Below are 12,096 nucleotides of genomic sequence, written 5' to 3'. Positions count from 1 at the left end.
GGGGGCCTTAGGGGCTCAAAGCAGCCGCTCAGCTGGAGGGAGGTTCAACCTGATCCATTTGGGGTGTCAGAAATTGGGCTGCTTGCTTTGGTCAACCCCAGCCCTGCATATTGGGAAAGTGTGTGTGTGTGTGGGGGACACGATCTGTCAATCATCTCTATTATCTGGTATGATTGTCTAATTCTGTCCTCCATCCATCTATATCTTTATATCTTGTTTATGATGCCATCTATATCTGCCTTTATGTTTATCATGTCACCTGTTTATATCTGTTTATCATGCCATCTATGCTTATCTATACATTTATCTCATCTGTTTATATATAATCTCTTTACCTGTTTATCATCTGTCATACCTGTTTATATATCTGTTTATCATATCATTTATATCTATATATCTATCTATGCATCCATCCATCCAACTAATCTAATCTCCATACCTTGATACTTTGTATCTTGAAAATTGTACAGGTAGTACAACTTGTCATCTGTCATCTATGTTTATCTCTCATCTGTTTATATCACCTATATATCTATCATCTATCTTTACCTGTTTACCATCTGTCATATCTGTTTATATCTATCTTTATATCTGTTTATCATCTCTGTCATCTATATCCATCCATCCATTCGCCATACCTTTATACTTCATATCCTGAAAGTTGTACAGGTAGTTCTGTCACTTCATTTAGTGACAAAGCTAAAAAGGCACCGGAGAAAGGGACTCGGGGATGTTTTCCAGACAACCATTGCAGCCTCTCCCATGGCCACATGATCAACATCCGGCTGCTCATATTTCTTGCAGTGTCCCTCGGTCATAAGATCAAAGTCAATGGGGTAGGGGGAGCCAGTTTCACTTAAAGACCATGTGACTAAACTTAACCACTGCAGCAATTCACTTAACAACTGTGAAGATGGTTGTAAAATGGGGCATAGCTCCCTTATCTTACTTAGCAACTTAGATTCTGGGCTCAACTGTGGTCCTGTAAACCAGTGATCCCCAACCTTTTTTACGCCGCGGCCCGGTACCGGCATCAGCTGGGCGCCGCCATCTTTTTGATGAAAAGTGCTTCCGGTGACCTCACCGGAAGCACTTTTCATCAAAAGATGGCGCTGCACTCGGTGAGCTTTTCCGGGTAGAAATGGCTTTCTACCTGGAAAAGCTCACCGAGCGCTGGCGCCGCCATCTTTTTGATGAAAGCGTGCTTCCGGTGAGCTTTCTACCGGAAAAGCTCACCGGAAGCACTTTTTCATCAAAAAATGGCGCCCGCCCAGCAAGCCAGCGGCCCGTAGGACTTGTTCCGCGGACCGGTACTGGTCCGCGGACCGGTGGTTGGGGACCCCTGCTGTAAACTCTTTCCATTCTGTTTTTAATTTATGCCTGTATTTACATGAAGGGTGAGGCTGTCTCCCAGCTGCAGTCAGGCGAGATGGGGTGGGGTAGAAATTTAATAAATGAATCCACTCTTAACCAATATCTTGTGCCTTCGTTTATTCTGGCTGTTAGAGCTGGGTTAACAATTCCAACATCTGCTCCTCAAATTCTATTTTCCCAGCCCAACACGCCCCTTAAAATCACATACAACTTAATAGTTACATCATGGGTTGCATTTATTTAATTAGCCCAGGTGGAGAAAAAAGTCCTTAGGTGGTGATGCTCATCCTAGCAAGTACCAAGACCCGACTGGCTGCTCTCAAGCAACCCTGCCTTGGAGCCCCCGGGGGACAGTCTCACAAATAGGGCTCGTCCTTGGACAGTTCCCACTTCCGAGGGGGGGTGCCAGGGGTCACGGGCAGCTTCTCCGTCCTCGTGACGGAAGAGTCGGAGCTGTGGGTCAGAAACGGGGAGAGTCAGAGGCTGTATGAACACCTTCCCCAAGCTGGATGCGTCCCCAGGCTGTCAACTCACGGATGAAAAGAGCCACCTGGTTCTAGGGCTGGGGTCTCCAGCCTTGGCCACTTTAAGACTTGTGGACTTCAACTCCCAGAATTCTTCAGCCAGCTTTGCTGAGTTGAGTTCGCGAGTCTTAAGTCCACGGAGGTTGGAGACCCCTGTTCTGGTGGTTAAGGCACCAGGCGAGTGAGTTCTAGTCCTGCTTTGGGAATGAAAGGCAGCTGGGTGGCTTTGGGCCAGGAGAGGGCGAATTCCAGTCCCATTTTAGGCATGAAAACTGGCTGGGAGAATTGGCCTATTACCAGAGACGGTGAGTTCTAGTCCCGCCTTAAGTATGAAAGCTGGCTGGGTCACTTTTAGCCAGGATAGGTGAGTTCTAGTCCCACCTTAGGCATGAAAAGCTGAATCGCCTTAGAGGAGACGAGCTGCATAGAAATTTAATACATTTAACAAAACAAACGTAAATAAGTAAGAGTGGCTGGCCCAGTCCTACCTTCTCGGTCCAGCCCCCGCCCTCCCTAGAAAATTGAAATATCCTAGGAAATATTTAAAAGGCAGAATATTTCCTCTAAAAAGAGTAGAAACTCAAAAGCAGAAACTCACCCCCACCTTTGTTAATGGGTGGGCCATTAAGGCCTGGGCCTTTACATAACAAAGATCTCCAGGTAAAGCTATAGCAATTGTCCAAAACCCTTTCAGTGCATCATCCAGCAAAGGCTCAAGCAAGCCTGGGACTCAGGACAGCCTACAGAGTTTGCCCCTGCATGGCCCCATGGGAGTCTGACAACCCATCAGAATACAAGCTCCCATTCAAATCCCAACAAAGGTTATAAAATCCGGGCACTCTCAGCACCTCAGCCCCCCTTTTCTCGATCTCTTCCTTCACCTTGGAGCATGTGATCATCCTTCCTTTGCACTCGGGAGCCCCAGACCACGTGGTCCTCCTGTCCACCATTAAACCTTCCAAACAGCCTCCATGTTTCCAGTGTCTTTTTCCCCACTTGGAACTGAACCCAGGAGGATATTTCTTCCATCAATGCTTTAAATTGTTTTATGGCACACCTTTTTTTATTTTATGGCAGACAAGAGAGAAGGGCGGCTCCAAACGGCCACAAATAAGGTAAATAAAAGGCCTGCCTCTCTCTCTCTCTCCCCCAGCTTCCCAAGCAAGAAACCTCACAGCTTTTGAGAACCAAGCCAGGGAAAATCTGTGTGTGTGTGTGTGTGTGTGTGTGTGTGTAGGCCTTTAAACCCCCCCCCCCAAAGCATGTTCCTGTTGCAAGAGGGGTAGGCTTGGAGCATCCCTTTTGAAAGCACCAAAATAGCTGTTGGAAGTTAAAACCCGCCCCTCTCCTAGGAAAATGAAATATTTTAGGATGTACTAAAAAAAAAGGCAGAATATTTCCTCTAAAAAAGAGCAGAAACTCAGAAGCAGAAACTCACCCCCACCTTTGTTAATGAGTGGGCCATTAAGGTCTGGGCCAGCCTATTTTACATAACAAAGATCTACTCCAGGGGGAGCTATAATAGGAATTGGCCAAAGCCCTTTTCATGACATCATCACCCAGCAAGACTCAACTGGGACTCAGGACAGCCTATCAGAGTTTGCCCCTGCACGGCCCCATGGGAGCCTGACCACCCATCAGAACACAAGCTCCAATTCAAACCCCAACAGAGGGTATAAAACCCAGCATCGCTCTCAGCATCTCAGCCCTTTTCCTTCTTTGGAGCTCCGAGGCACGTGGTCCCGTCCACCATTAAACCATCTTCCCAAACAGCCTCCATGTTTCCAGTGTCTTTTTCCCCACTTGGAACCGAACCCAGAAGGAGAATTCTTCCACACATAGCCAAGAGCTTTGGAGGTTCAACCAATGTTCAAAAAGCCGGAAAATGGCGTCGGCAAACAAGGATCTGTTTACCTGGGCTCCCCACGATGCTTCCCTAGGAAGGAAGGAGGGAAAGCGGGCCCTTTTTGCAAAAGAGGCCTCCGTCGTTTGGATCTCCGTGGGGTGGCCGAAGGGGCGGAGGGGGGGGAGGCCTACCTTCCTGCTTCCGCTCCGGGCGCCAGCTTCTTCTGTGCCGCCATGAGGACAATGGGCGGAAAGGCCTCCCTGCGCCCGTCTCTCGTGCAGTAGTAGTTGTCGGCTAGCTTGTGGCTGGGTCCCACGGGGAGGCTGGGGGGCGGCTGGGTCCTACCGAGCAGGAAGCGGAAGGAGACGGTCAGAGTGCGGAAAGGAGACGGTGGGGGGAAAAATATCCACCCAAATTAAGAGGCCCTTGAAGGGACGTCCTGCCTTGACCGCATCCTCTCTTCCAAGGGTGGGGCCCATCCTTTCCCAGGAGTCACAAAAGGGACTTCCAAGGTGGGGAGGGGGCTTGGGCGGACTCGGACCCTGCACCCACCAGGGTCTGAAGCAGGCAGGGAGCTCCCCCAATTAAAAGGAAAAAAAAAAAAGAATGTCATCTTTTCATGTAGGCCGAAGAGCGCACATTCAAAGTGACCATTAAAGTTATTATTCTATTCTAACGCTGTCCGGAGAGGCCAGTCGTCGTAACTGGGCCTCCGTGGAGACTGTCAGCCATGCAGGTCGTGGTTGTCCCAAAGGTGTTTTTTTCCAAAATCGAGCGGAGAAGCAATCTGGAACGAAGGAGAATCCCGACAGTGGGAACAATGAACCGGTGGAACTGCCTGCCTCCAGAAGTTCTGGGTGCTCCATCGCTGGAGGCGTTTAAGAAGAGATTGGAGAGTCGTTTGTCTGAAATGCTATAGGGTCTCCTGCTTGGGTGAGGGGATGGACTAGAAGACCTCCAAGGTCCCTTCCAACTCATTCTGTTCCTATCCCATTCCATTCTTTCCTACTCTTCCCTATTTCTATTCCTATTCCGAAGGCAACTGGACTTTCTTGTGGTTTTTTTCCCCTTGAAAATGTTTCCCTTCTCACCCAAGAAGCTTCTTCCGTTCTAATTTACATTCTAATGCCATTGAGTTAGAACGGAAGAAGCTTCTTGGGTGAGAAGGGAAACGTTTCCAAAGAAAAAGTAAAAAAGAACAAGGAAGTCTGGTTGCCCTTTCGGAAAAACACCTTTGGGACAATGGCAGCTGGGACTTTCTCCGGCCAAACTGACCAATACCCTTGAGCCGAGTGGACGGTGGGCTGCATCCGAAGCATCCAATGGCCTTCCTCTTGGCTGGACTGACCCTGACGGCTTTGCCCTCTGGCCTGGTGGGATGAGAGTTGTGGAGCCCATAAAATGGCTGTGCAGGTAGAACAGAGACTTAAGACTATGCAATTCAATCAGAATAGAGCCAAAGGAGCTTTTTTCAGGAAGCAACTGGACTTTGTTTTTTTTTTCTTTGAAGACATTTCACTTCTCATCCAAGAAGCTTCTTCAGTTCTGACTGGAGACTTTTAGCTATGCACTTTGGGTTGAACACCCTTTGAACGGTATAGGAGTATAAACGGATTTCTAGAAAAATGCCACACTCCAGGAACCATTTGCATCACTCAGCTGTCACCCCGAGGACACAGATAAACTTCTGAGGGGCCTCAAGGACCCTCCAAAAGGATGCAAATGACCAGCTGCCTGCAAGGAGTATCAATCCTTCCGTTCCCCACCATCCAGCCAGAGCTGAAGAAGCTTCTTGGATGAGAAGTGAAACCTCTTCAAAAGAAAAAAACAAGGAAGTTCAGTTGCCTCTTGAAAAAAAAAGTCCCTTTGGGACAACCACGACCTGGATGGCTGAGAACCCCCGTAGACAATTACACAGGCACCCCCCGTTATCTAAGGTCCCAATTGTGTAAATAGTTTTGGGCAACAGGCGCCAGAAGTGTCAATGGTTTAAATCGGGGCAATCTTTCCTCCAGTAGCACCGTAACCAACCCACAGACTTGGCTGGCTTTTAAAGTCTCTGACCCACAGCTGCTCTCTTGTGGAGACGAGCCACCACTGAAGTCCGGAGCTTTTTTTCTTACATCCTGCCCACAATTACCTCTTGGAGATCTCTGTGTAGCGCAGCTGCAGCTTACCTTGGAGGTCCCGCTGTTAAGAGAGAGAGAGAGAGAGAATGACTGAGTGAGTGAAGCTATTCATTTCAAATGCCATAATCTCAAGTGCAAAAAAAAAAAAAGAAGAAGAAGAAGCTGCAGATACAAGTTCTAGGAAGGAATCATAGAGACTTTCATTTCTACCTCCGTAACTGTCTGGTTTGGCACAGCAACCAAGCAGGACAGGTATAGATGTCAAGGGATAGTTAGGACTGCAGAAAAAAAAACAACGTTGCCACCGTAGAAGACCTGTATATTGTACAGGTCAGAAAGAGGGCTGAGAAACTATCTGCAGGCCCTTTTCATCCTGGACATAAACTGTTTTAAATTCTATCGTTACATCAAGGCACAAAGACAGTTTGTCTTGGGCCTAAAGATATTTAGCCATGTAGTAGGGCTGAATTACAATTATCCTCCTCATCCTTCCCACTGCCTTCTCCTATTGGTATCTATGATTTATTACTTCTTGTTGTATCTTATGATTAATGATCGTGACCATAATTGATGACCTGTCACTTCGTTGCTTGTGTGTTACACGTGAGATCTTCTGCACAGGAGGCAAATTCCTCATGTGTCCAATCACACTTGGCCAATAAAGAGTATTTCATTCTACATCTGAGCCACTGCATTCCTAACAACAATTTAAAAACCCCCCACAAAGTCTGTTCAAGGGTCAGAATAAACCCAGGGACTCTCTCAATTGAGAGCTGTTAAATAAGAATACAGGTAGTCCTTGCCTTACAACAGTTCGTTTAGTGACGGTGCAAAGTTAAAAGTGACTTATGACCATTTTTCACAGTTACGACCTTTGCAGCATCCCCGCGGTCCCATGATCAGAATACAGACGCTTGGGAACGGGTTCACACTTACGACCGTTGCTGTGTCCAAAGGTCCCGTGATTCCCCTTTTGCGTCAAAGTCAAAGGAGAAAATGGATTCACTTAACAGTCAAGGCAAGAAAGGCCGTAAAATGGGACAAAACTGAGGTTTCCGGTTTGTCGGCCGCAGCGGTAGGGATTCGCGAAGCTGCGCGATCCCTGCCGCGCTAGGCCGTTTGGGGCTCCGACCCGGACGGGTGCGGAGCAAGGCTGCCCTGCAGGGTAGCTGAAGGTAAGGGGATCCGGAGGAAGGGTTTGGGGTGTTGCAGACCCCTCCCTGGCCGGCAGAACCCCTTTTACCAGGACGGTGCAGCGGCGGTCTGCAATGGCCGCCACAAAGAAGTCGACAGCCGGGCAAGTATGCGCAGGAGGAAGAAGAGAAAGTTATTGAAAGTGAAAGTTCTTCTTGGTCGACCCAGGGCTTTGAGATTTATCTAATTTAATTCCTGGAAAAGATGGTTTTTGATGATTATTTCCACAAGAGAAAAAAAAAGCGGCTATGTTGAGGTGCTGAAAGGAAAGTTTACTCTCCCTCCCGACGGAATTAAGCCGGAAGGGAGAGGATAAAGAAAATATATAAATTTGGATCTTGTTGGAGGAGATGCCTTGAAGATTTGAGGACAGAAATATAATTTTAATAAGGCTTTAAAATATAGATTTGGACTCTTTTTTTTTATTTGTTTGATACCACCCCTGGAAGAGGAAGGGGGAATTTTGGTTTGCTTGGATTTATTGAGGATTGTGGATTTTGGGATTGTTTTACCTTTCTCTCGGAATATTTGGTTGGTGTAAGAAGAAAGAGGAATAAAGAAAAGAAAAGATTTATTTATAATGGCTTTCCTTTTTGAAGACCTGAGGGATGAATATGAGCAAACAAAAGCAGCCTGCAAAGATGGCATGGAAAAAGCTTTTCTATTTCTAGAAATGGCGCTGGTCAATTACCAACAGACAATGGAACAGATGGAAATGGAAGAAGAACAACAAGGAAGAGACGAAGACGCCATCTTCATTGAATCCCAAAACTTATCTAAGGAAGAAGGAAGGAAGAGAGCAAGGAAAATGAAGGACTTAAGATCTAAAAAAACATTTGAGAAAGAGAAAAATATGATGCAAAGTAAATATAATGATAGCAAACAAGAGAAAAAGGGAACACAACAGAGAAGGGATCCCAGCAAGGCAGAGGTTAGAAGAAGAAGGGGGGTAGGAAGATTTGGTGGGGGAAGAAAGAAAGGGGAAGGCGGAGAAAAGCCTCAAAGTTTTAAAATTGGATGGGAGAAGAGGGATTTTTTTTAGAGACAAAGGATGAAATATAAACTTCTGTAAGAAAGATTCTGCTAAGGTACAGAAGATGGTATTGTAACATTTATATGTGAAATAGTAAATTAGAATGGTTTAAGATTTAATAAGAAATTAAAATGTTGAAGTTTTTAATAATGATTGATTTTTAAAATGTAATAAAATATCGAAGGAAAGGAGGATACAATGTATTTAAACATTTTTGGTGGATAGAATGTACCAAGCAGAACCAAATTGGGTATTTGTTATGTTGAATGTTAATTTTACTAACTTAGGGGGAGGATAGAAAGGCATCATACTCTGATTAGTGATTTCAGGAGAAATTCTTTTTATTATAAGAAGAGATAGAGGGATAATGAATGGGCAAAAGATACAAATTTAATGATTTAATTAAGATGGATTAAATTAGATAAAATTGTGAAGAGTGATATGCGCTGCCCATGCAAAGAGAGGTAACTGGGGCCAAGGTACTTTACTAAAAGATTTTTTTTATGTTTGTTTGTGTTTGTTTGTGTTTTATGAGAATATTGGGGAAATTATTGTAGAAAGACAGGGAAAGATTTAATATGTAATGATTTGTTGTTGAAACTTTTAATAAAACTTGTTAAAAAAAAAAAAAAAAAATGGGACAAAACTCACTTAACAACAGAAATTTTGGGCTCAATTGTGCTCGTAAGTTGAGGATCTCCTGAGCATGATTAATCCTCTGCCATTCAGAGTCGCTCTGGCCAGAGAGATGGGGAGGGGCATGTAAATTTAACAAATAATAATCCTGCTATTAGTAAAACCCCTAAAATTATGACCAGGGGTGGAAAGACCAAATAGCAGGCAGAAGTGCTATTCCTTCCTTCCGGCATAAAGCAGCTCCTGGCACCTTTCGTCCAAACATCCACTACTCAGCTTTCACCTCACCATTTAGAAGTGTCTATCAGAGCTGAAGAAGCTTCTTGGAGGAGAAGCAAAACGTCTTCAAAGAAAAAACAGAAAGTCCAGTTGTCTCTTGGGGAAAAAAAGCTCCTTTGGGACCATTTAGAAATGTTTAAATAGTTACACTTGGCCTTCTACACACTTGTGCCTCTCCTTAAGACTGTGGACTTCAACTCCCAGAATTCCCCAGCTAGCATGGAAGAAACTAGACTAAAATAGAATAGCAGAGTTGGAAGGGTCATCTAGTCCAACCCCCGTACGTGTTTCTTCGAAGGCAGCCATTTTTAAGGTGGGTGGACTTCAACTCCCGGAATTCCCCAGCCAGCATGCCCTGGAGTTTGTGGAAGTGGGCACGATGCAAATCTTGCTAATAAATATCCCAAACCCCAAATTTGGAAGATTGTAAAACTATGACAGAATAACAGAGCTGGAAAGGACCATGTAGGTCATCTACTCCAACTCCAATAAGTGTTTCTTCAAAGGCAGCCATTTTTAAGTTAGGTAGACTTCAACTCCCAGAATCCCTTAGTCAGCCTCTTAGAATCCACCAAGCTGACTGAGGAATTCTGGGAGTTGAAGTCTAAAAGGGGCAACTACTTTATTGGTCCAGCCTGGAAGGGCATTTGCCGCACGGAAACTACAGACCCCAGAATTCCTCGCGTGGGGGAAAGGGCGGGGTTAAGGCGCGAGGCCCCGCCCCCACGCTCAGGGTCGTTGGGGAGACGCCCGGCGGGGCCGGCCAGGCGTTTCTCGGACCTTCCGAAGAGGCGGAATTGGGGAGCCCAGCCGGCGCGCCCGCTCGCCCTTACCCCGGCCAGAAAGTTGCGGATAAGGCGGATGATACCGGTGGCCGACGCCATCTTGGCTTCAAGGTTGCGCGCTGCCTGCGCTGGGCACGCAGGGAGGAGGGACGCCAGGCCCCGCCCCTAGATGGGCGGAGCTAAGCGGCACGCCGGGGAGAAGGGCGGAAGAAGCCGAAGCGCCGCTTCGCGCGGTGCATGCTGGGAGGAGGGGGGGAGAGGGAAGCATGACAAGGAAGGAAAGCAAAATGCACAAATTGTTTTTTTTTTTAATGCCGGTGTTTTTCTTTCTTTTTCTTTTTTAAAAAAATTGTTATTAAAAAAAATATCCAAACATACTCTCAACCTCCCCAATGGTGAGATGGGTGGACTCCACTTCCCAGAATTCCCTGCAAGAAATGCAAATACATAGAAGCAATGCCAATTTTCATTTTGCATTCTTTGGCTTACGGTCATTTCTCAGAAGTTGGCTAATAACTGAATGAATGGAATAAATCAAGGGTCTTCAAACTTGGCAAAGTGTAAGACTTGTGGACTTCGACTCCCAGAATTCCTGATCTAACATGACTGGAGGAGGAATTCTGGGAGTTGAAGTCCACAAGTCTTAAAGCTGCCAAGTTTGAAGACCCCTGGAATAAATGAATAAGATAGTCCTCGACTTACAACAGTTCATTTGGTGACTGTTTGAAGTTACAACTGCACAGGAAAAAAGGGACATGACCATTTTTCCCACTTAAAGCTGTTAAAGCCCCCCGCCCCTCGTGCACGTGATTAAAATCTGGATCTTGGCAGGGTCCCCGGATGCACGTAATAACAGTGTTCCTCATTTAAGAACTGCAGCGGAGGTAGCAAGAAAGGGTTGCAAAATGGGACAACGCTCACTTCACAAATTCCTCACTTCGCCACATCAATTTCTGGGCTCCGTTGTGGTCATAAGTCGAGGACTACCTGTAAATTTAAAAAAAAAAATGTGAATCAATGAAATAAAAGCCTCCGAGGCCGGGGAGTGGCTATAAAAATGAAATAAATAATAAAATAAAATAAAGTTTTAAAAATCCCGTGGGAAATAAGCCCTCTGCGGCAGGGCTCTCCAACCTTGGCCGCCCCTTTGAGACTTGTGGACTTCAACTCCCAGAATTCCCAACCTTCGCCAAGGTTGGAAGACCTGCTCTGCGGGATTCCCAGCCGGGCCTGCTCTCTGCCTCTCTCTCTGCTGCCCCCTGCGGCCGTGCGTGGCAGGGCAGCCCGGAGCCGCGCGAGGGGCGGGGCCAAGCGAGCCTCTGCAAAGAAAGCAATAGGAAAAAAAAAAGAAGTTCCCCGCGCGGGGCCTGCCGGGAAAGAGCCCCCCTCGCGCAGAGAGCCGACCTCTCGCGAGGCTTCCCGCCGAGGCTATATAAAGGCGCGGCCCTCGCGCGGGGATCTTCTTCCGCTTCCGCCGCCTGAGGAGGTGCAGTCATGGACACCAGCCGCGTGCAGCCCATCAAGCTGGCCCGCGTGACCAAAGTGCTCGGCCGGACCGGCTCGCAGGGGCAGTGCACGCAGGTGAGGGGGGTGGGGAAGCACGGGGCCCGAGGGGTTGGGGCTGGGGTGGGGAGGCGGCGGGCAGCGGCAGTCTACCTGACGTCCCTCTCTCTCTCTCTCTCAGGTGCGCGTGGAGTTCATGGACGACACCAGTCGCTCCATCATCCGCAACGTGAAGGGCCCCGTCCGCGAGGGGGACGTCCTGACGCTGCTCGAGTCCGAGAGGGAGGCCCGAAGGCTGCGCTGAGGCCCGCCGGGGGAGGGAGGGGTAAGAGGGGGAGAGGTGGGGCGGGGAGGGGGAGGGGTTAAGGGGCGGGAGGGGTCGTGAGGAGTGGGGCCCGACAGGGGAAGGGGTCGATGGGGGGGGAGGGAGGTGACAGGAAGGGGGCTGGGTAAGAGGGAGAGGGCTAAAAGGAGGGGCTCAACAGGGGAGGGGGTCAAAAGGGGGTGTCTTGGGGTGGGGGGGCTCTGTTCAGGGTCAGCCAGGTCGGGTCTGACTGCCCTCCCCCTCTTTCCCCCCCGCAGGTCTTCCCTTCCCGGCCTACCAGCGATGAGCCGGCAAATGTGTGGAAATAAAAGAAAATCTGGGTTTTTGACTCGGTGTCAGGTGGATTTTTTTCCCCTTTACTTAAAGAGTCCCATCTCCCCCTTTTTCTGGGAGTGGGAGTCCCCACGTCCCACCTTTATAGTGGGGAAGAGGTGGAGAAAGGGGATAATGGAAGGGACCCTGGAGGTC

General features: G+C 47.7%; 2 protein-coding genes across 3 annotated transcripts in view; one reads left to right on the top strand and one right to left on the bottom strand.

Annotated features, from left to right (window-relative positions):
• Positions 1-1,474: 1,474 nt before the first annotated feature.
• NDUFA7 (NADH:ubiquinone oxidoreductase subunit A7) lies at positions 1,475-9,989 on the bottom strand. The gene is made up of 4 exons (XM_087955076.1): positions 9,849-9,989; positions 5,885-5,934; positions 3,936-4,085; positions 1,475-1,827 (listed from the first exon to the last, which is right to left on the bottom strand). The coding sequence occupies exons 1-4, from the start codon at positions 9,897-9,899 to the stop codon at positions 1,731-1,733; spliced, it is 348 nt and encodes a 115-aa protein (XP_087811202.1). The 5' UTR covers positions 9,900-9,989; the 3' UTR covers positions 1,475-1,730.
• Positions 9,990-11,224: 1,235 nt separating this feature from the next.
• RPS28 (ribosomal protein S28) overlaps positions 11,225-12,096 on the top strand; it is a 197,842-nt gene continuing 196,970 nt past the window's right edge. Inside the window, exons 1-3 of one of the 2 annotated variants that reach the window (XM_026690796.2) lie at positions 11,225-11,381; positions 11,485-11,628; positions 11,886-11,956. In XM_026690796.2, the coding sequence (XP_026546581.1) occupies positions 11,295-11,381; positions 11,485-11,607 (210 nt within the window). In that variant the 5' untranslated portion in view covers positions 11,225-11,294 and the 3' untranslated portion in view covers positions 11,608-11,628; positions 11,886-11,956. Of the gene's footprint in view, positions 11,382-11,484; positions 11,631-11,885; positions 11,957-12,096 lie in introns of those variants that run through there. The other variant, XM_087955067.1, reaches the window with a different exon arrangement.

Source organism: Notechis scutatus, chromosome 1 (genome assembly GCF_049901735.1).
Source record: "Notechis scutatus isolate UNSWTSFEM ecotype Mainland chromosome 1, rNotScu1.2, whole genome shotgun sequence".
Lineage (NCBI taxonomy): Eukaryota > Metazoa > Chordata > Lepidosauria > Squamata > Elapidae > Notechis > Notechis scutatus.
The sequence above is the reverse complement of the archived record's forward strand: the minus strand, read 5'-3'. Positions and strand labels throughout refer to the sequence as shown.